The sequence below is a fragment of the Serinus canaria genome, chromosome 1 (genome assembly GCF_022539315.1).
Source record: "Serinus canaria isolate serCan28SL12 chromosome 1, serCan2020, whole genome shotgun sequence".
NCBI classification, from domain to species: domain Eukaryota; kingdom Metazoa; phylum Chordata; class Aves; order Passeriformes; family Fringillidae; genus Serinus; species Serinus canaria.
Window position 1 is genome coordinate 12,784,178 of NC_066313.1, and position 24,637 is coordinate 12,808,814.

The 24,637-nt window shown below is 39.1% G+C and overlaps 1 protein-coding gene across 3 annotated transcripts in view; it reads left to right on the forward strand.

Annotated features, from left to right (window-relative positions):
* The first annotated feature begins 4,629 nt into the window (after positions 1-4,629).
* NCAM2 (neural cell adhesion molecule 2) overlaps positions 4,630-24,637 on the forward strand; it is a 267,992-nt gene continuing 247,984 nt past the window's right edge. For all 3 annotated transcript variants that reach the window (XM_050978893.1, XM_050978895.1, XM_050978903.1), the window contains exon 1: positions 4,630-4,799. In XM_050978893.1, the coding sequence (XP_050834850.1) occupies positions 4,748-4,799 (52 nt within the window). In that variant the 5' untranslated portion in view covers positions 4,630-4,747. The remainder of the gene's footprint in view (positions 4,800-24,637) is intronic.

Sequence of the window (24,637 nt, forward strand, 5' to 3'; positions counted from 1 at the left end):
CCCCGAAAAAAATATGTGAATCTCTTCTTAGTATCTGAATAATTTCAGGTTTGTTTTAAGTTCCTCTAGCAGAAAGGAGAGCTCTTTATTTAAGAGTGACTTGAAACAGAGTGGAAACAACAAATTTGTCTCTTTCTCATAAAATGTTTATCCAAAATCATAGTAATTTTAGATCTTTATGATAGTTATATCTTTATGAAAGTCCCTATAAGATTATAAGAACTTGAAACATAAATGTGGTGTAAACATTTATGAAACTCTTTTGTTTATTGTGCATCATTTCCTCACCACAATAATGCTGCTGTTCACTGTTGTATAATTTATCTTAGTGCCACTTCAATTGTGTTTGCAGTTTTCATAGGAAAGCACCCTAGTTGGGATAATTACTCACTTTGGAGACGATCAGCAATTTGGTTCATATGCACCTCTGAAAATTACCCTATTGGCAGAAGGCATTATCCTGCAAGGGCAACATATTGTGCTGCTAAGAAGAGGTTTTTTGTCTTATCTCTTTTCCTTTTTTCTCTCCCATCCTGTTCCCCAAAACATTTGACAACTGCTCACAAGTTGTGCCAATTTCCTTACAGCTCCTCACCAGTTATTTTCAGATATACAATCTCTGTGACTTTTTTTTTCTTCTTTTTTTTTTTTTTTTTTTTTTTTGTAACTGTGCCATTGCCATACGTTCCCCTAAAATTCTTAGCTAATTTTAAGGTGCTCCCTTAACATTTAAGTTTTAAAGGCATGTAAGCAAATCCAGCTGGATCTTCTGGCAGCTTGGATGTCCGTTGGGGAACATGCATTTCAGGATAAATATCCATTATCAAATCATCACCAAGATTTCAGTTTCTTTATTTAATTACATTTGCATTGAACATGCAATTATCAATCAACTTAAAAATAAAATAATCCTTGTAAAAACACCATGGAGATGTTTCTTGACAAGTTCAGTCACAGCAAGTTTACAGATCCTCAGTTCTTGTAAACTGACTCAAGTGCAGTGATGAGAGCTTGAAATGTTTCTGTTGCCAGAGCCTAATTCTGCTGCTTTTATTCATATGGGAGGAGAGACTTCTGTATAAATAATCTCACTGAGCAAAACAAGTAAGCAACATGGGGGAAAATTAATTCTTGCTGTCTTTTTGCAAACTTCACAGCTAGTAAATCTTTGTGGGAGAAAAGCTGCACATGATAGCACAGTTGTGAAAGCTGGAGGCTACTGTGTAAAAGACAGGGAACCTACAGATATATCCACTTCAATTCCGAGTGTGATACCCCAAAAGATCTAAGGTACCAATCAAATGTGTTTGGTAACGTTAGGTAATACTTTCCCTTCTATTCCCCTGAGATTTTCCTGGCAAGACTTTCCAGTCACTGAAGTTGTGTTTTAATTGCTTTGGGAACCTATCAAAGGTTGAGTTCCTCACCTTTGAAATAACTGCCCCAGCAGAATGATCATTATACTTGATGCTGCTCCTCTTAGCAGTTCACATGGGATAATACTCACTGTAGTTTGTTTCTGCTCTTGATTTTAAATTTTCAAAAAAAAAACCAAAAAAACTTACATAACATATGCTTTTTTCCTGCCAGCATATTTGTTCTACATGCTGTATTGTCCAGAAATCATGTGTTCTTGTGCCCTTGTCTAAGCACAGCCATTAAACTCCACGTCAGCCTTCCTCCCAGCAAACAGCACACTCTAAGGAATAACACTATAAGCCAAAGCATGGGAAATAATACAGGTCTGTCTGCTACTGGTGCTAATTAATGTTTTACAGCACTTTGAAATTTTCATCTTTTGGTTCATTTAATGTATGGTCATGAGCACCAAGTGTCATATAGCTTTGGATGGCAGAAAATTTGTGCTTAATTTCTGCATCTCTCTAATCCCCATTTGTGTGACCTCAGCATGATTTGCTGTTGTGGTTCACTGCGGGACACTTTTATCTAGAGATTTTTATTTTCTAACTAATGAGTGTTCCATAAGCAGCAGAAACAATGAAACCCTGCACACTTATGTGCATTGTCCCATCCTCCCCTCCTCTCTCTGCCTCTCCACTGTGGAGGAGGAACCTAAACATACCCTAACATACATTTCAGGTGGGATACGAGACCCTATGATGAGTACTTTTAGCTACATGCTTACTGATGGGCCAACCAGCTGCTGCCTCTTCCTTCAGGGAGGCCTCTGTATTTCACAGTGGTATTACAAGAATGTGGTTATTTTTGAGCTTTATCATCTTTTTCTGTTTTACTCCATTTCTTCAGAGCAGTGAAAAGCATGTTCCTCTTTCCATTGAAAAGCTGGATTGACAACAGATTTCTCCAAATGCTGTTCCAATGTGTGGTGGACAGCCTGCATGGTGTGCTCTGGTGACTGCTGCAGACAAGTAACTGGGCAGAGCTCTCAGGACAAGGAATCCTGTTTGGAAGAAGAGCATCCTCGCCTGATTTCAAAGGAGAAAGAGCTAGTCACTCAGACCTGACACTGGTGAAATTCTCATCATAATAATTGATAATTTAAAATAAGCAAAGTTGAGATAGTAGCATTCTTATGGGCAAGAAACCTCCTTCTTGCTTCTGTACCGTGTTGTGGTGGGGCATCTGTACATGGATTTCATTCCTTGAACCTGTACAGATCAAGGACTGAAATCCTGACCCACAACTATAGGGTAATAGATGTTCAGGTATGTGTACAAGTTATTTGGGTTTATTTATTAACACTTCTTTTATTTTTTCTAATTATTCCACTTTTGCTGGATGAAAATGCTCCAGCAAAAATAAAACTGGCATCCTACCCACTTGATAGTGAGGGTTTCTTGCTCTTTGCCAAGCAAATTTTATTTTTATTCTTAAGGTTTTTATCTAATAATTGTTTTCATTACCTTTCTATATTAATTTATTAATGATGTCTATTCCTGTAGTTGTGTACTAGGGCTAATGGAACCTTTACACCTGGGGAGATTTCACCAAAAAATTTCCTCTGCTGTGCTTTCCTGAACCTGCACTAAAGGCTGGTGCCAAAAGTTCCTGCAATTAAGCATCTCTCACGACATTCACGAGCAGAGCACCTCCTAAATATAAATCCCATTCTGACCTGTAAGGCTTTGCTGAGGCTGCCATATTTTGGATTTCCAAAACTTTATGAGGGATATCGGTTCTATTCCACTTAAATATATATGAATCTGTTCCTTTTATACTATATTACAAAATCTTTAGCTTAAGAGCAGGACTGTGAGGTGTGGAGCTGAGCAATATGATTCTGATTTACGTGGTGTAGATCAACCAATCAATGGCAAAAAGCCCTCACATTCCCTTCTACCAGCATTTTCTGTTCACTCTGTTTCATTCCCTAGTGTCCTAAAACCACCCTCTGGGGAAAGAATTTGGACTTTATCCCCTATCTTGTTCTTCCCAGAAAAATATTTCTTCTTCCTATACTTCAGAATTTTGTAGACTACTGTGCAGCAGGAGCCAAGCTGGAGATACTGATCATGTCGTTCATATTAGTTTGCTGCAAAGGGACTCCTTGTCTCCCTCCTCCTCCCCAAATCCTCTTGAAAAGGGCAAGGGAAGGGTCGGGAAAAAATATTAGGGATGTGTTAATTTGGATTAATCCTTTATTATCCACTGTCACTGCTTCACATTAATATAAATCTACTTCTATCTCCTTCCATATATCATACAGGTGGTAAGGTGACAAATTTATGGAACCTGCTTTGGAGCCTATAGCTTAATTAACCCCCTCAAAAAGAATTACCTCTTCAAAGTCAAGCTCTACAAAAAAACCACCCCTTTATGCAGGTTGCGGGTTTTTTTCCTCACAAAGCAAGATCCTCAGCCAGATAGCACCAAAGCATCCAAACGGTAAGCAATTTATTTTTTACCGGTTTTATTTCACGCAGCTGTGAATAGCAGAGGTATGTTTCCCCTCTGGACTAATAACAGAAGTCAAACCGAGTGAATTCCTAGACAGCAGAATGAACACAAACCCGACGGGATTAGTTACAGACGCGCCCGTACGCGGGGCTGGCGGCGGTGCCGCTTCCCGCGGGCTCAGCGGCGCGGTCCGGCCCGCGGGCGGAGCGGGGGCCCCGCCGAGCCCCGCGCAGCCCACGCCTCCCGCTCCCGGGGGGAACGAGGGTGCTGGGGTCACTCCAGCCTCGGGGAGCATCCCGGCCCGCGGGCAGCCGAGCGCCGCTCCCGCGCTCTCCCGGGATGCTGAGGGCTTCCCAGTGGGATTCTCCAGCGAGCCGCCGCCTCTCCGTTTTAGGCTGCGTCCCCTCCGTCAGCGGCGGGGACAGCGGGCTCCGGAGGGGCTGCGGCGGCGAGGCGGGGGGAGCCGCCTCACCCTGCCGGGGGCTGCCGGCAGGCGGGCGTGCGGGGAGGGACACCCGGGGAGATCGGGGAAGGGATCCAGGAGGGGATGCACGGAGGGATGCTCCGGTCCTGCTGCCACCTCTCCGAGCGGCGGAAGAATCTGCGGGTCTGCCGCTGCCGCTGTGGCGGGCGCGAGTGCGGCGGAGGGATCGGCCGGTCCGCCGTGCGCCCGCCCCCTGCGCGGCGGCGCGGCCCCGCCGATATAGCGCGGCGCGGGAGGCGCGGCCGGCACTTGGCGAGCGGCGCTCCGCGGGTGCGGGGCTGCGCGGGCAGCGGCGGCACAGGCAGAAGCGGCAGCGGCAGGGTTTGCCTGGGCTGGCCGAGCATCCTCCGACTTGGAACTGTCCACCGGCGAGAGCTCCTGAACATGAGCCTCCTGCCTCTCTACCTGCTCGGATTGCTCCTCAGTAGCGGGCAAGGTAGGAGCGCGGCCGCCTTTTTCCTTTTTTTTTTTTTTTTTTTTTTTCTTTTTGCTTTTAATTATTATTCTTACCTATGCTGTCCACTCGTTCAAATTAAAGGAAAAGACACGAAGAAAAAAATTAAAGCAATGCTTTATCCTGGAACCAATTTAAGAAGGACCTAAAACTTGCTTCATCGCCCACCTTTTTCTTTTTTTTTTTTTTTTTTTTCGTTTCAGTCCTCAAGAGGTGTCATTTATGAGGAAGGAAAAAAAAAAGCTGGACAGTCTAAATGCACTTAGCTGCTTTGCATAGGATTTGTCTTTTTCTGTTTTTTTGTGCCCGATAAATGTGTGAGAGAGATGAAGCGATTACACAAAATCTGCCGAGCACTGGTCTTTAAAATCCACGTCTGCCCGCGGGGAAGGCAGTCTGGGCTTCGTTCTTAGGAGCAGGGAGTCCGTGAGAAACCTGACCTGAAGTCTCCCTGTCGGGGTTTCTCCTCTTTGGAAGACCCTTCCCCGCTCGCTGCCGGGACACCGAGCCCCCGGCTCGGGGTGGCGCGGAGGGGAGGGCGCTGTCGGGGCCGCGGGGCTGTGCGCGGGTGCGGAGCCCTTGTGCCATGGAATAGCACCGCGGGGGCAGGAGTGTGCGGGGATCGGGGCGCGCCGGGCTGGCGCCTTCGGGCACGCTTCGTCCTTTGCATATGTATATGCATATTTTATATATATAGGTGCGTGTATTTATACACATACGTACTTCGAGATACGCGGACTCGGGGGTTGTGGTGCGGCCACGGGGTTTCGTTTGTTTTCTGGGCTGACATATTTACATATTGACATATATATATATATATATATATATATATATACACACACACACATATATATATATAGCTATATATATGTTTATTTTTTGATGTCCCCTGCGTGGTTACTTAAGGATTTGTGCTCCTGCAAGAGACTGGGCGGGAAGGGGCGCCGGGAGGGGCGCAGCCGCTGGGTGAGGGATAACCACCGCGGTGTTTGGAAACTGTTCGGGCAAGTTCCCGGCGTCCGGCCGGGGCTCTGAGGCGCGCGGGGCTGTCCCTGTCCCCGCTCCCGCTGTCCCCCTGCCCCGTGAGAGGCTACGTTCCCTGCATCTGAGGGGGTGGATTGCGGCCCCGCTTGCTAAGGAGGTTTTAGGGGAGAAATAAACCCCACCCAGCCCGAACGCCCCAGCGGGATGGCAGCGGGAGCGGCGGGGGCCGGCCCGGGCCGCGCTGCCGCCGCCGGGCGCCAGGGGGCGGCCGAGCTCCACGGCGGCGCCGGGCAGTGCCCGGGACGGGGCGGCCTCGCCCCGCTGCTCCCGGGCTGAGACGGCTGGATGTGCCAGCCGCGGTGTCCTGTGTGTCACCCACGGTGTCCTGTGCGGGGCTGACAGGGCTGGATGTGCCACCCACGGTGTCCTGTGCGGGGCTGGCAGAGCTGGATGTGCCACCCACGGTGTTCTGTGCGGGGCTGGAAGGGCTGGTTGTGTCACCCGCAATGTCCTGGGGCTGGATGTGCCACCCACGGTGTCCTGTGCAGGGGCAGTGATATTTGTGGCGCTTAAGGAAGGGACGGAGGGTCAGGCATGGTGCCTTGAGGTACCAAGAACCGCAGCTGCGAAGTCTCCTTCCCCGCATCTGTGGCTAAGCCTGGCACCATCCAGGCGGTTTCTTTCGGCGGCAATTATTAAAAAATTATTCGGTTCTCAATTTCTATAGAAAATGCTCCCCTGCCTTTGGCACCTCGGGGTGAGCTGGGGAGGTCTCCCGAGGAGCAGCGATTCGGGAGCATTCCGGAGGCTTTTCGGTACAGCCGGCCGTGGGATGGCAGAGGAGGAGAAGGGGAACGCTTCCTACAGGCTTTGCATTGGTCCACCTGGTGTAATGATCTGCGTAGGGATGGGGAATGCGCCTCCTCCAAAGGAGGAAGGGTAGAAAGCGACTTTGTGAAGTGCGATTTCTGCAGCGTGGGAGGATTGCATAGTTTAGGTATCTTACTATCACAAATGTCAGGAGATAAATAATGGAGTGAAATTACAGATGCTATTAAACTGAGTTTTAAGAATTATAGGATGTGTGGGGGGGGGGGTGGAAAGAAGAGGAGGAAAGCTGAATAAACCTAATATTGATAGTAAGTTATTTCCCTCGATTTAAAGAAACAGCTTCCTTTTATTCTTTTTAATAAAGGAATTTCAGTGGCAGAGTATGATTTTTTAACTGACTGTAGAAGTAACAGAAATGTGCAGCCTCAGTCCACAGCAGGGCATAGTAAATGGGAATGGGAGAACATCTGCATATGGAAAATACACCCATTTAGGTTGCTAGGGAAGAGGCATTTTCTACAGTGGTGTTTGGGGGGGAGTTTATTCTTTTTAATTTTAATGAACATTATTGAGATGATTTATTGTACTTTTTTTTTTTTTTGACACCACTTTGAAGTAATCTTGAGAATTTCTTGAAGTGAATCAAATTATTTGAGACGCTATTCCAAAAACTCTTGGGATTTTTTTTTTTTCTGGAATGCAGTGCTGAGGAACACTTACATCATCAAATGAAGATTGTGGTGCTTGTGAGGGTTACTTTTTGTTGGTTTTTAGGAAAGGCATTATTATGTGAGTGTTAAATGATTATGACTTTTCAGATAGTTTGGATGGCTAAGAAAAAGTCAGTAACTACATTTGGATAATTTACTTTGGAACTATTGAAACTCTTAGGTTCAAGATTTATATTGTGAAGGATATAGCTGCAGTAGATTTTATGAAGAATGACTGAAGCCTTTTCTTTGAGAAGTGCTGGTGTTCAAGGCTGGAGAGAGGGAACTGTGCTGTATTTGTTCTGTTCCAGAAAATCAGAGCAGTTGGAGAACAAGTAGCAGACAGGCACCCCCTCCCCCAGCCCCTTACTTTAGGAGCTTATGAATGTCATAATTATCTACCAGGGCCAAATAGTCCCTCTCCTAATTTCATCACAAGGGAGGAGTTTAACTGGCAGTGTTATTATGCTCAAACAAAAGGATTTTTTTTCTTAACATTTCAAAGCTGTCCAGACAATTTATTGAGCTTGAATTAGCTTTGCTTTAATGAAAATTGAAACAAAACACACACACATACTCCCCACCATACCACAAACCAAAAAAGAGCATACTGCACTCTGCAAATCTGCCTTTTAAGAGATGTAGTGATAAATTAAATTTCCTTGGTTTTTACCAGTGTCTGGGGATACTGATGTGAAGTGGGTGAAATGGACATTTTCCCAAATTGTAAAATCCTATTTTTTTACCACTCAGAATAATACACAGTTATTTAAGTTAGTTGTTATTTTTTGGTTTTTTTTGGGTTTTTTTGTTTGTTTGTTTTTTAAGTTGCAGTCGAAAATGTTTTGCCTGTTGAATTCAACCTATTTGGTGCTCATCCAGGAGGATTCATAGGAGTGAGTATGTTGTGCTTCAACTTTCTTCTTTTCAGTGCTTTGGTATGAAGTTTCTTCTTGCATTTTGTGAAGAGTTTCTCTTTACAAGTGCTCTAAAGGGATTGCTTGTTAACAAGGAACATTCCCCTGGGAGATGCCAGTATGTGTGTCTTATTCACCAACAGTCTGGAATCCTGCTTCTTTCTGTTTTTTGTGTACTGAACCCATGACATTTGGAATTTTTGAAATCAGTGACTTTACTGGATTAAGTGGAACTACAGTTTTACTCTGATGGTACACTGAAATCTGAAGCAGATCCTGAGACTTCAACTAGACATTTTCTACCAGTTGATTTGTACTATTCCATTAAGATTAATACAGCTGTTATCTTTCCTTCTTGTTTTCACCCTTCTAAACCAAACAAAAATCTGACAAAATCATGTTTGGTTTTTCTATTTTAGGCTATGTTCTCCTCTTCAGGTAAATATGAGACTCAAAATACCTGCCTGAAAATAAGCATGAACTGATGAGCAGTTCTGAAACATTGACTTAAAAATAGGTAGATGAGAAATATGTGGAGAGCTTTATTTCATACAAATAAATATGCAATATTTTTTGTATAAATATAAATAAAACACTCCCATACAAATGGAATTAGAGATACTTTCATCATTTGCAGTAACTCTTAATCATGCAACATATGAACAATAAGGTCATAGACACAGAGCTTCAAATTCTTAGAGGTTGAATAGCATAATTTGGACTTTTCCTCTAACAGCACAACACATTTATTTAGAAAACTCATTATTTTTATCTATGGAAATGCTGCTGGATTATTAAGAAGAATTTATGTATTATTTGCCTTTCATGGCCACCTTCTTCAACAAATATTTTGAGAAAAAATGCAGTATTTGTTTGCCCTTTCACTGACCTTTTATTGGAGGCGCCTTTTGCAAGTGGCTCATGTTTACCTACTGATTTTCTTTCAAGTTACTTCAGTAATCTCACAGTTACATTCAGCACATGCCATTTGGGTCCAGTTCAATTGGGTCAAGTTAATATGACATTTTGGGAAACACATGTTTTAACTTCACTGTAATTTGTGTCTATGAGTTGAAAATCTATTATTGAAAGAGTAGGATATGAACTTCTCCAGGTGAAGAATCTGGATAATGGATGGTATTCAGGTTTTAAACCATTTATTTCAACTAATTCCTGCCAGATGTTTTATTTGTTTGCTTGGGTTTTGGTTTGGTTTTTTTTGGGGGGAGTGTTTTGGTTTGTGTTTGCTTGTTTTAATTTTTTTTAGCATACACATTTGCTTTAAGAAATAAGGGCAATATAATTGATGATGTGTATTTGTAAGTTCCGCAGGTCATTTGAACTCATTTTCAATGTCTCTTCAAAATCAGGAATAGGAGAGACTGGAGAGATTCAAATCTGGAGGTTTGATGAAGTCTCATAGACTAGATCCAGGCCTATTGGTAGTTTATATCTTAACACCAGTTTTTATTTTGACCTGAGCAATCAATCATTGCCTAATTCTGACCTAGTTCATGGCTTCCCCCTTGGTGTATTTACCTGCTTCTTATTTTAGGTATTTGACTAGAATATTCAATTTTTGGTAACTAGTTGAAAACTCAGAATATTTTTTAGTATTAAATAGGGCATTTGGAGCACTACTTGCTGTTACTTCAAGAATTTGAGGATGTCCAGCTTCAGTGATGCAATTCTGCATTCTTTACCAAAATATTTTTATTGCTTTTGTAGCTCAGTTCTTCTTAAAACTCTTTGAATGTGTTTGTATATTTTTTAAGGATATCAGGAAACAAAAGAGTTAACTTAAGAAAGATACTTTTCAGATGCCTTTTATTATGCCATAGCATCTTTAATGAGGTGTTTTCAAAAATAAAGGTACCAAGGTTCTTATTTTTATTACATGCCTGAGATTTTTCATTATCTGTTATCTATTGATTGATGATATCATTAATTGGAGAAGACATTTTCTGATTTGTTTTGCTGTAGATTAGCAGAGAACCTACCTTTTAATTTTTTGAATAGAAAGAAAGAAAAGCAGGGAGAGTCATTTATCAGGTTACAGCTATTTGTGGGGACATATTACAATATTAAAATCTCTGTGTACTAGAAAAGAAATACATGTAAGTGTTAATAAAAGTTATGAAAGAAGAATACAGGGATCAACAAAGTTAGAAATCCTTGTGTTCACAAGACTTCCAAGCCTTTGAGTGTCCTGCATTTGAGTGGCTCCATGGAAGCACCAAACCAGAGGCTCATTCTTAGCAGGAATCCATTGATTCCAGCGCCTTCACTGGAGTATGTGAAGGCATCTCTTGAAATGGCAGGAGGTTACCAGCATGTATTTTTGAAACAGCATGAGATAGGCAACACTGTCCATTTATGCTGCTGCTGTGACTTAGGAAATGATGATTAACGGAAAATTTCTCTCTTTGCATTTGTGCATTAGCAGCTGGATCATTAATGAATGCATGGGAGTAATCGCCTGAACTGCAAGTCTAATGATCTACTGCAGACTGAGATATTTATAACATAGTGCTTAGATGTTAGGATATCTGTGAATATTGTCATTTGGGAGGCACTGCAGCAGGATTCACACAGATGTTGTGGATCCTGTCCCTGGGGTTGTTCAAGTCCAGCTTGAGTGGAGCTCTGAGCAAGCTGGTGTAGTGGGAAGCGTCCCTGCCCATGACAGTGGGGTGGAATGAGATGATCTTTAAATTCTCTTCCAATCTGAGCCATTCTATGCTTGTAGCCAAACTCTGCTAATTTTAGTCATAGGAGACCATCCATTGACTTAAGTTTGTGTTTGCATGAGAGACAAGAAGAACCAATAGTTTACTCATTTTACTGTCTCAAGTAGATTAATCTGGGAAAGAAGGTGATTGTAAAGATTCACATCAACTCAAGATTCATTACGCAGTCTCTGCCTATTTAAGAACAACACTAAAAACTCGTGGCCAAACACCTGCTGAAATGTTTTACCAGCTTCCTGCTTCTTCTGGAAAAGAAAAAAATGCAGTTCTTTGGTTTCACCTGCCCTTTAGGTGATGCATAAAGATCATTGCAAAAAGGATGAAGAGAACAAGTCTTTTAGCAACCTATTTGGCAAGCCTGGAGATCTGTTAACTAAGGGTATAATTTGTTATCAGTTTCCATGGTCCAAGCATAATCTTGTCTGAAATATCCAATTCCTGGATGGATAACATCCAGATAAAATTGGGAAGCAGCATGTAGTACTATGGAGGTTTTGTCAGCCTCTTTAGTAGTCCTGCCTATCATTACTGAAATAAGTATCCTCTTAACTAAACAAGTTCCTTCAAGAACTATCTTTCCATAAAAAGCATAGATCTTTGATATGTTAATTTATGTTCATTTACGATGTAGTGGCTCTTGGTAAAAAAAAAAAAAAAATTGAGAGGAAAATACAAGTGGCTCATTTTCATTTTGCTGAGTTAAATTTTTCCTTCTAACAAAATTTATATTGGGACTTTAGAAGGCTGCACTGGTTTTCATTTGGTGTTCTAATTACCTGAGTAGTATTGCTAAACAGTGGACAGAGGTAGATGAATAATCTCATAATTCAGCAATAGTCAGAGTTTTAGTTTATGAATAACTTATAAAGATACAAATGAAACTTTTCTTTTCAAGATGATGTTTCCCATTAGCTAATACTAAAGTAATGCTTTGCATTGCAGTTGTAGTCTAAGAAACAATGTCAGCTTTGATCCAAAATTCATACTTGGAAAAATTCATACTTCTCACAAGAAGTCATTGTCCTGACCCCTTTGCCCAAGAGGTGCCCTTTAGAGCATAGTATGAATTCAGATTAAAAACACTCATTGCCAGCAATTTTCTTGCTACTAAAAGATGTTGCACCAGATTCAGTCAAGCTGCAAGTAATTTCAAACCCATTAACTTTGTAGACCTTTGTACTCAGCTGAATTTGGCTTGCGTGAACTCAGGTCCATGGTTAAAATAACAAAGTATTTAAAAACAGAAATGCAAAGATGTGATACAGATAGATATATATAGGAGGGAAGAGATAATATTGCACCTTATTATGAACAGTACCTTTAACTGATGATACAATATTTTTTTGTTGTTGTTGTAAGAGGATACATGTAATCAAGGTGCAATTGCATTGTGTTAATATTATGACATTGTTATTTTTATTGGTCAAAGCAGAGTAAACTACAGATTCAGTGTAGCTGATTCATGGGGAAGAGGATAGCAAATGAGGATATCTTAAATGTACTGGAGACCAGTTATCTGGAGTATCATAGTACAGCATTTTTTAAGAAGTTCTTGAACACACCATACTCATAAACTAATGTGCTTACTGGATCAGAAAAAAGATTGATGTGCTCCAGTGACCTCAACAGAGACTCAAAGCAGGAGTCATAAAGGAACAAGTAAGTACAGAACAGGAGGAGTGTGATACTTCTGTCAGTGCACCTACAGTGTTCAGGGATATGTCAGGTTATATCTGTGTGATCTTCCTTAACAATCTTGGCAGGTCTTTGTTGCGTGAATTTGTTCCTAAATCTGCCGGTGCTTTGATCTGCTTGGTACAAAGTGTCAACAACTTACACATGAAAAAAAGAAGTCTGAAAAAATAATGTTCGGTCCCTTAATTGTGGTGCTGAAAGTAGTGGAGTCATACCAGTTCCTTGCTTGACTCTTCTGTGGCATTTGAAATTTCACATAACAGAGAAGCTGCCAATCTCTCATGTGATGGACTCAGAACTACGTGTTCTATTCATGGGCTTTACAGTGATTTTTTTTTTCCTTAGTAGTCAGTTCCCTATTTTTTTTTAAGCAATTTATTTTCCTATCCTTTTGGTAAGAGCTATTTTAATTTAACAAATAGTAGTGTGAAGTACTTGAATTTTAAGCTGATCTGCATTAGGCCAATTTTAAAAAACCTTCTTTGTTTGTAAGTATCTCTTTTGCACTATAGTCAGTGTTGCAAGTTGTGCCTTACAAGGAGGTGAGGGCTAAAACTCATCTAGCAGTAATCCTGGTGAAATAAATGCTGAGAGAGATTTGATCGCTAGAAAGATGATTCCCAGGGATGAACATGTGAAAAGAGCAGAGATACTTTAAAACAAAGCCTGATACATGAGTAAATGGATATAGAATGATTAAAAATAATAAACAAAAAACTCCAAACCCAACCCTTCAGGATGAAAATTAATTTCTGACAAAAAAGCAGTGACTCTGTAGCATACGTACAGGAGGGAAGAAGAGTTGTTAGTCTTAAGATGGTTCAGAATCACAGAATGCCCTGAGTTAGAAGGACCCCACTACGATCACAGTATCTGACTCCTGGCCCTGTGCAGGAGACCCCAGCAATCCTACCATGTGCCACAGACATTGTCCAAATGCTTCTTGAGCTCTGTCAGCTTTGGTGCTGTGGTCACTTCCCTGTGGAGCCAGTTCCAGTGCCCAGTCACCATTTGTCTGAAGAACCTTTTCCTGATACCCAGCCAAATCCTCACGGACACAGGTTCAGGCTATTCTCTTGGCACTGTCACCACAGAGATCAGTGCCTGCCCCTCCTCTGCCCCTCATGAGGAAGTTGTAACTGCAGTGAGGTCTCCTCTCAGCCTCCTCTGCTCCAGGCTGAACAGACCAAGTACCCTCAGATGCTCCTCATGTGGCCTCCCCTCCAAACCCTTCACTCTCCTCCTGGTCCCCTATTGGATGTTCTCTGATAGAATTCCTGTATTGAGGTAGCCAAAACTGCATGCAGCACTTAAAGTGAGGCTGCACCAGTTCTCACAAAGCGCAGCCTTAAATTCTTTGCATTTTTAAAATGTTTCTGTTTTATCTTAGCAATAATAGAGAATTGCAAAGATAGCATTGCACAACATTTAAACCTGGTTTTTGCTAATCACCTGAATGATGTGGTATGAGGGATTTTTATTTTGCAACAGAATCTTTGGGTTTTGCTGCTTTCTGTTTGGTTTTTTTGTTCTTGGAATGCTAATTTTGTAAATCTTGTCTTATCTTGGAATTTAAGATGAATTATATCCAGTTGGGCATTGCTGTCTGTAATAAATAATGCAGAAATTCAGGTGCTCCTGTGCTTTCTCTGTTGGGGAACAATACCCAGATTTAGAGTTAAGCAGAAGCTAATGCTGACTTTTCCTAGTGGAGATTGTCTGTAGTATAATATGAATGCCACATCTCCAGACTTTTATTTTCTTTTATTTTAAGAAAACAGTGTTATGAGAGATGAGTTCTGTTAACAGAACTGTGCACACCCTGCAGCCACAGAACTCCCACTGAAGTCAAGTGTTTCAGGGGTTCTACTGATTGCACTTTTCTGGGTCTGATTGAAGCTTTCAGGAGTTGTATAAATTCCATATGAGTATGTGGGAATTTTGATTCAGTGAAGAATAGAAAAATCAAGCCCTTACTTTATGTGCATTTAAGTAGTGGACATGTTTATAAGTAGTGCTGAAAAATTTGTGGGGCTAATCCAAGAGCACAAAAGAACTGGAAGCTAAAGGGGTGTTCTGGTGTGCTAGATTCTATTCAAGAAATAAAGTGCAAGACACAAAAAGAATATTTTTCTCTGAGCTTTTTAATAATAAATCCTAAGTTACATTGTAAATATTGTAAGCTGCTGGTTTCATTGTCTCCCTCTGAAAACAAATGCAAAAATTGCAATTAATCATCATGGCCACTTAGCTGTAGCTCAGGCTATTACTGTGTTGGGAAGTTTAGCATTCAGTATGAAAATCCATCACTAAATTCATCATTCATTTGCTTGAGTTTTTGAGAGTTTTGGTTTACTTGTTTGTTTTGGTCTGTGGCTTTGTGACACTGGTCAAAATTGTTCTTTAGGCACTCAGTATTCAGGTCATGCCTGCAGGTCTGTAAGTGCCACTGTCTGAGCCATCAGATGTTCCAGGGACTTGTGCCAGTTTATGGCAATTCCACACATTGGGTTGAACAGCTTTTAGCATTTAGTCAAAATAAGCCTTTCCAGCACCTGTGCACCGCTTTTCTGTGAATTAGAATTCTGTCTTTGGATTATATTATTTTTGTTTATAAAAAATTTATCTTGCTGGGTCTGAGAACTCTATATTTTCTATATAGTGTTGCTGAACATATGGCAGACTTACTCTGATTTTACCATTCTTGGAAGAAAATTTATAGGTTTCTGTTTACTGTCATGATAGTGATTTTCAATTCTGTGACTGCGTGGCCTTTGTACGTGCTGCTAATTTTAAAAATAATTTTGATCTTGCATTTAAAATTCTATAAAATTTGCAAAGAATAGCTTAAATCAAAAGATTCTTATCTGTATTCTGAAATCCCAGGAATCACTTATTTCACTCTGTATAGCTCTTTGTGCCACACTCTGATAGCCTTTTATTTTTTTTTTTTTTTGGTGGTCTAGGTACATGAATGAACACTTTATCTGCTGCATAAAAAAACAGATATGGCTAGGGAAACTATTAAATAAAGAGTAAAAATGGTGATGAAAAGAAATAGACCTCTCTGTGAATCACGCATTTTGCATTTTTAGTTACATATGATCTGATTTAGGAAAAAACCAAACAAGCACAACTAAGCAATCCCAGAAAGCATCCTTTTCCAGGGAAAAGCCCTTCTGCTGTTAGATAGAGTTCTGATTTCTGTTCCTCTGTGCTCATTTTAAAACAGGGCAGATAACTGTAGCCAGTGAGTCTACCAGAAAATTAAGAGTTTATCATCATGTAAATATTATAAAGCTATTCTCAGGAAACCTTACTCTTTTTTTAGTCTGATTAGTGACTGTTGCTATTGCTTTGTTGCACCTTAACTATGTTTGTGACTATTTTCCAGACTGTGATGTTCACTGAGGAGTGTTCTCAAAGGTTATTAAGTACTCTTAGTCTTTAGACATACAAGTCAATGCAAGGTAGCACTGCAGAAAATAACATTTCTGTGCATAACTATACCAACTCTAATTCTTGTGACCTCTAGATATTAAATAAGTAGCATCCCTATCTGTCTTGCAAATGACTGAATTATCTAAGTACTTTTGTGAATGTTTGATCAAAAACACCAGTGTTGTAATGGGGGGAGATGGGAAACTCAAGCAGAATGGAAGGAGGAATCCTGAGTGGTTGTGCTCCTCCAACAAGAGATGTGTCTTGGTCAATGGTGGGAGTTTTATGTTTTTTTTTTTTTTTTTTTTTTTTTTGGTTTGGTTTGTTTTGTTTTGTTTAGGTGATTGGGGTTTTTTTAATGTAGTTTTTTACTGTTTTGTTCTTTTTTTTTTAAGGGGTAGGTCTGCTAAAAAAAAGTGTTTGGTTTTCATAGTCCAGAGGGTACTTTTATAGAACCCTAGGATTTTTAAGGTTGTCAAAGACCTTTAGGTTTACCAACCATCAACCCAGAATCACCACCATGTTCACCACTAAACCCGTCTTCTGTCATATTCTGACATTTTTTGAATGTTTCCTGAGATGGTACTCCAGTGCTTTCCTGGGAAGTCTGGTTCAGTGCTTTACCACCCTTTCCATGTTTTTTTTTTTTTTTTTCCTAATGAAAGCAACACATAGTCTTACATAGCACTCATAAGACTGGAAGACAATCCCTCCTGTTAAAATCCTGTTACCTGATGTTTTTCTGAAATTTGCTCCTAAAAATAGCTGCACATGTCTATGACAAAGAATTACTAAAACAGCAGAAATGAGAATGTAAGCTTTTCTAAGAAGCTGTTAGGAAAAAACTGCACAGTGAAACAAAAGCTACTTTTCACAATAAACATTTCTACAAAAAAAAAATCGTATTGCCAGTCTGAGTTCAATTGTTCATGAAATACCTTTGTGCAAGGTTTAATTCCTACCTAAATAAATACTTGCTTGTTTTGTCTGGATTTTGGGCTTTGGGTTTTTTTGTTGGAATGGGGATTTTGGGGTGGTTTTGAGTGGGTTTTGCGCGTTTTTTTCCTTTACATTATGAAACTACTTTACCTAATGTCTTTCAAGAATTAAAATATGAGTGAAGTCATGCCCCTTTGGATATTTTCTTCCTTAACTGATGTGAAATTAAGCATAAAGAAACTTTGAGAAAAGTCAGAATGCATCATGAATACAGAAATGAACCAGCTGGTTTGATTTCATTTCAATGCTGTAACAGTCAACCTGCTTTTATTTCATTATGTGATGCAGAGTCCAAACTGACATGAAAATATGTGCTGATTGTCAGCTGGTTTCACTGTTGGTCTTTGGTGCTATGCATGTTGATTCCAGGAGCTCTGTCTCAAATGGGCCTAAGCTGAGGCTGATATTTTTGGTGGGCTTGATTTAGCATATTTTTTAGAATCCTAAGGAGTACCTCTCAGAAATCTTTATTTAAATCTGCAGATTACTGAGCGGAATTCTCAGTGGTTCTTTTTAAGAAAGCAGGGAATCCAAATGGAACTCTGCTTTTTGGTGGGGAAATACATTCCTGGGGGAGAGGGGGAAGGAGAGGAATACAAACAAATAAACCCAGCACAAAGCAAAAAACACACTAACGTGAGTGAAAAACAACGTGTAAGACTTGTATTTAAAGCTTTATATTCCCTTCTCACTATTCTGACACTGCATCAGAAATTATTTTTTGTGGTTTTGAAATAAGATCTGTGAGCATGTATCTCTTTGAAGAACTGAATAGAATAACCAAACTGTTCTATTTCAATGGCCATCCAGGCTATTTTGGTGTTTTAAGCTGGTTGTGAATGCTGGACTGGTAATATTTCAGGTGCATAAAATTGGGTGAGAAGAATGTTTCCAGTATTGATATGTTCAGAGCCTGACCAAGCTTTTTTCTTCTTTCCTGCAAACTCCATTTATTAAAATTGCCAGACTGGATATCTGTAGTTGTGGTTTTATGTCTTTTGGGAGTGAAGGTGGGCCTGATTTTGTCTTCCTTAGTTTTGTTTCCATTTAAACACAGGCGCCTTGCTGTTACACAGCTGCCTTTCTATGATCCACAAACACATTGAAATACAAATGCAAAATTAATAAGTGATAATATTAGTTTCAAATATAGAAATAGCTAAATAAGTCAGTGTATTTAATCAATGTTCTAAAAAGGCAATATTGTTACTTAGGCAGGTGTTTTGAGCAAGCAGTTTACAGGGTACCAAATGCTGGTGAACCCTGTGTAGTTTCTTTAACCCCACAGTAGAAATGGGGAGGGCTCTGGAATGTAGATTGGAATGCACATTCCCTGATCCCTTAAAACAAATGAGAGAACAGAGTAATTAGAGGGGCAAAATTTATGTGTCCCCTTCACTGTTTGTACACACAAGAGGTTATCTATTGCGGTAAATTGAATTGGCTGTATAAACAGCAGCATAATTTATTTAGAGTTAGGTCTAAAGGACTTGGAAAAGACCAGTGGAAGAACAAGAAGGGGATTGTAAAAAGAAGAGACGTACAGAGAATGCAGCTGTACTTTTGTTCAAGTAACTGATGTAACTCATATATATTGATGTGTTTCATTGCAGTAGGAGTTCTCTGTGCTTTAACCATTGGCAATGTAGAGAGCAGAGAACCCAACATTTCAATAAAAGTTCTAATCCTATATGAAAATGTATATTTATCTCTTAAACCAATAATATTTCAAACATTTATAAAATCAGTCACCACCTCCTTCTGCTAATCTATGAATATTCATCCTTGCACTTCTTCCCCAGATGACTTGGAAAAATGACGATGTGCCTTTGAAATGGATACATGTATGTTTTTTCTTCCAAGTCAGTAACATAACTTCCATATAACTGTTCTGGATGCTGTTCAGTGTACATTCACTGAGTTACTGAAAGGAATGTTTTGGGCAGCTGCCTTGCTTGCAGCCTTGGTAATGGCATGAGAGGCACACGCACGTGCTCCTGCACTGCTTCTGCAGACGTCTGGGATGCTTTGCTCCCCTTGTTCCCCTCCTGGCTTCTGCAGGGTTAAAATAAGACCACATTTCTGTCTTTCTGTAGAGACTACTCAGATGAACAAAAGTATAACCTACACTAACACAAACAAGATAAATTATGATTAAAATTGCTAGCATGTATCCCTGGAGTAACTCAACAGAAAGTGCAAGTTGCTCAGAAATACAAGGACTTTTGTGTGTGTGTATAGAATAGCTTTAATTTCTCTATAAATATTTTTTTGTGTTTCTTATCTTTAATTAGCATTTAAATATTTCTTGAAAATTATGTGGGAATCTTAGTAGCATGTATTCTTTTTTTCACTTTAAGGAAAATGTGGAGGGGGGTTTCTTATGTTTAAATATGCTCCTTGAAAGGAACAGTTACAGTTTTATTAGAGGTTAGTTTGTTGCGACTAATATGTTCCTTGATTTTTAAATCTTGACTGTTGGTTTTTACAGACCAAATCTGTCACTTTGGTAAACAAGATGTTTTATTTAATCTTCAGTCTTTAATGCAGCCTTCTGAAAGAGGGACCTTTTTGAGTGCAAAGTTCGTTGTCATGTTGCTGGTGCGTGTTTCTGACTAGAATTCAAAGTAGCTTGAATCCATACATTCTTTTCTTCCTGTACTGGGACAGCTGCCAAATCTATGTCAGCAATTAACTTCTGAATGTGTCTGCTGTAACAAATACAGTTCATTGTTTCTTGACTAGTTAACAGCTAGTTTAAAGGCAGAAACAGCCTCAAATGAAAGGGAAGCACTGTGCATTTTGTATCTAAAATCCTCAGGCTCTTAAAACCACTTAAAAAAAAGAAAATTTAAAACTAGTTCTAGTAAGGATATTAAGGAATTTAAAAGTACTTAGTTAATTCTTCAAGTCGAAATATGCCAGATAACTGGATAATGAAGTTATCTGACAAAATTATGGTCAGATAACTTCATTACAGGTAATTTTCAGTCAAGGACTATATCATTCAATATCTGAACTTCTGTTTCTCCTTTGTGTAAATCAAAACACCAACACTCCTTTTCCTCCTTCCCTTTCACCCACCCTCTCCCAAAAAAATCCTCCAAGAAATCTCTATTGAACTGTTAGAATCACATTTGAAATACCAGTTAGAAAAAAAAAGGTATCACAAGAAGGAAAAAAATTTAAAAATCTTACTCAGAGAACCTGACACTATGGGGATTATCTAAAATGAAGTCCAAAATCAGTTTAGAGGAATGCAGTAATAATACTCTTTCTCCTCGTTTGAGATTTTTTAAGTTTACAGGCTGTTTGCACAAAGTTACAATACTGTAATATTCATGTTTAACCTATATTATTTTTGGTAAATTTTCCTCTGCAAATGAAATATTAATGGTTTGCTTTGAACATTTAAAAGCCACTGTATCTTTAATTAGTTCTTTAAGCTTCATGTAGACCTCTTCTTTTCCAAATTTTAAACCAGTTATCCCACCGGAACATTTTGCTATTTAAATTGCAATTTTAGTGTGCATGTGACATTGTTTTGCTTTCATTTTCTCTTAAAGGTGCATTTTTGTATATTCTGTCTTGTTCAACTCAGCATAAAGATACTGGTAGTAAATGAAGACAAAAGGGGTGGTTGTAACAGGTGTCATAGTCAATTTCTTGCATAAGAGGGCAGATTTTTCTTGCAGTGGTGGCAGGTGATAAAGCTTTGCTGAGATGCAGAATTATTTAATTGAACTAGTTCATTTGAGCACTGTTATTTCTAGATTGCAGCAAGTGAAGGGTTTGGATGTCCTATGAGGCAGAGAAGAGGAAGCCATGCAATGACATGTCAGAAATTTTCCAACAGGAGGAAATCCATACTGTTATACATCTATAAAAATGAAATGTTACCTCCCAACACACTTCCAGTGATGCAGCCTATGCAGAGAGGATGTGAATTCCAGACCCTCAGCACTCGTTCCTCCTGCTTTGTGCCACTCCCACACCCATTCCCAAGATTTCCTTCTTGCACAGGAGTGCTCTTTCATTTCAAAGGACTTCAGGCAGTGCTTCCCCCTGTGCTGGAGTTAGAATGTTTCATCTTTGTAATGAATAATTGTCCGTATCTGTAGAACAGTGGCTGTGACTCACCAGCAGGATTTGTTTGTCTGTCCTTAACTTAGTGTGCATGGTAGACAACAGGAGTGGTACTGTCTCTCTCCCTCCACCCCCTCCTTTCTCTTCTCCTTTTCCCTTCTGGTGGGAGACCTGTAAGCCTTAGGATTAAAAAGCCAATTTCAGATACCTAAATGAAAAAAAAATCTAGTAATTCCCCTCTGATATGTAAACCATCTTTAACTCAAGTTATACACTTACAGCTCAGATCTTTCTGAAATCTCAACCACTCCCACAATATTTTCCTGCTCTTACTTTTAGTAACACTTCTTGAGCTTGCTGGTGACGATAGAGCACACTCTGCATTTATCCTATGCATTCTGGAATCCAAGATCTTTTAAAATCATTATCATAATGCCAAGATTCTGTGAGGAGGGGAAGGAGGTATTAAAAAGGGCAAAGAAAAACTGATGGTAAGGGGTAATGATAGGAAGATTTTTGAATTGCAAGTCGAAGCCAAAATGAATGAGCAAATAATTTCCATCCCATAATCTTAAATGAAACAGGATTCACCAGCAAATTCTGTATTTCTGTTTAAAAGATGTCTGTATCAGGTTTGCTGCTCTTGCACCAGTGGTGTGTGAGGCTTTATGTGTAAATATAGCCTATAGTCTCATATATCTGAAAAATATATTTGGTTTTATTCAGTTGTACCATTTTGCCATATTTCAATGAAGTTTGTTCTTTTCATATTGTTTTCATTTTTAGGAATAAGTGTTCATGCAAGATAAGAAAGGGTATCAGGGCATGGGAGCAAGTTTACTTAAGAGTGAGGAGGTATATATTTGACCTCTTTAACAATTCAAGAGTGGCAAGTGGAAGGAAAGAGAAATATTCTCTCATTCAAGTATATGCTTGGTAACAGAAAAAAAATGAGTTTGAGCTGACTAAACATCTTTAGTCTGAAAATGTAATCATTTTGTCCATAAGAGTGAAGAAAATTGGAATAGAAAATACTCAAAAGAATACTTCAAAAATATTTGTATAAAATTAAGTGATTTTAAGGGGGGAGGGGGTAAATGGATTTGAGGGTGATGTGGTAATGCTGTGCCTAGAGAAGGACACTAGGAACTAGGATCTCTAAATTAATAAAAAACCTCAGGCAGACAGCATTTCTGGAGTAATTTTAGGAATTAAACCGTGATTTTTCTTCTCTAAGTCTCTATTTGGTAAAATAAAAAGTACATTGAAATTAATTGGGTAATAATCCATTCTAAATATTAACATCTATTCAGGAAACTTTCTAGAATTTCATGTTTGTAAAATCTGTGCAAGGATTAATCATGCAATGAGACTCATCTCAGCTTTCACTTATTTCATGTTTATGGATTAGTGATAATTAAGTCCAAAATTTGAGATGAAATATAGATAGCATTTCACAAATGCTATGAAATATGGCTGTAGAGTCCACTCCTGTTCACCAAAATAAATGGTTTCTAAATGCTTTCACTTCACAAAATAAGTAGGAATTCTCAAACAGTGGAAGAAAATAGAAGTTGTGACCATTAGAAAAACAGAAGCATTAACTTTTGTGGAATCAACACAAACTATTCTGGATGTGTTTAAAGAAGGATCTTTATTAGGTATTTAGAGAAATCATAGCCAAGTAAGTTTTGCCAATCTGTTACTGAAAACACTAAATAATCAGTATTTGTACTCTCTGCAGAAGAGACAATAAAAAGTGACTCATCTTGAAGAGAAGAATTTCAATTGTGTCTTTTGAATGTTTTTAAATAATTAATGATAGGACAAATTTCTGCCTTTTTCCTATGGTTATTATGTCATTCATTTCTTCAATGCATCTGTTTCTTCTGGCCTTTTGAGGCAGCAGAGAAGGCTGGATACCCATAAGAGAGGCGAATGTTCTCCTAAATTTTCTCTATTTGTGGTTTCAGTCAATGCTGTAGGAGCAACTTTGCCTGAGAAAAAGAGAGAATCATAGTGCCAGCACATAACTTACATTCAACATGTCAAAGTCTAGTTCCACTCATTCCTTGAAAAGAAAGGACAAATGGAAAGAGTCTGTAATGTTTCATATCCTCTCTTCTGAAACAGCAGTATCTTTGGAAGGATAGACTTCCAAATTTTGTAACATAACAGATTTTTGGTTTTTTTCTAGATACTCTGCCATGTAAATCAAAGTTGCTTAGGCCTTAGTTTAACATGATCTCACTCTGTCATTAAGGTTTTAAGATTTACCACAAAAAAAAAAAAAAAACCCAACCAAAATACAATATTGTTCACATTTTTTGAATTGATACATGTGATGCATATCAGTGTAATCAATGCAGGAAAGAAATTTATGCCACTACCAATGTTCAATTCATATTTTTTGGAAGTATATCAAAGTAGCCATGTATATGTTAAAGGACATATTTTATTTGTAGTTACAGTCTTTAGAAGACAGTGTTTCCCAGTCATTTATTCCCAGTTCTGTTAAATCCTGTTCACCACCTAATAATTGCTTGAATGTGTTTTCTTTGCTCATAAATCTTGAACCCTTGTATTCCATCAGAAAACATGGGTGACACTTGGTGAGGTACACAAGCTCACACAGGCTTAGAAGATAGAGGAAGATAATTTCTTCCTGCTTCCATGTAGCTGTTCTTGCAACTTTCTATACATATTATTCTAGTATTTAATGCAGCCTGATTGTTCTCCAGCTTTTGGAAACACCTGGTTTCTATTTCTGGTCCAGGTTGAAATACTCTTCCAGTCTCATAATAAATCATTAAATGGCATCATAACTCCTGTTTAATATGTACTTAGTTGATACATCTCATCAATGATTCCATATTAGAACACCATCTTTAGCTTTTTGCAAAACACCAACTACAGGATTTCCACCTGTATTCCCTAAATAGGTTTGACTAAATGCATTTCAGTGAGAGGCTTGTAATTTAGAAATAAAACATTTCTTTTAAAAACACCTCTGAAACAATCCTCACTTTGCTACTTTATTCTTCATTTTACAACATATTATCTTGTGTCTAAGGATTATAAATGAATCAACTTAAAATACTTGTGCTGTGGTTTTTTTTTCTTTTCTTGCAATGTCTTAATTCTATGTAATGAAGTATAATTAAAAAGACTTCATATCTCTCATGGTATCAATATATTTTATGTTTTGCTTTCTAACCAGAGAGGAGATTCTATGTCATAAATTAAAACAAATGGGATACTCTCAAATACATACTATGAAAAATGAATGTAAAGCAGGGGTTTCTAAGGCAATTACATATGAAGATAACGTTATTTTTTTAAAGTACTGAAGAACTAAACCAAATCAAAAGTTTTGTGAAGAATAGGGAAGGAAATTCTAGATCTGA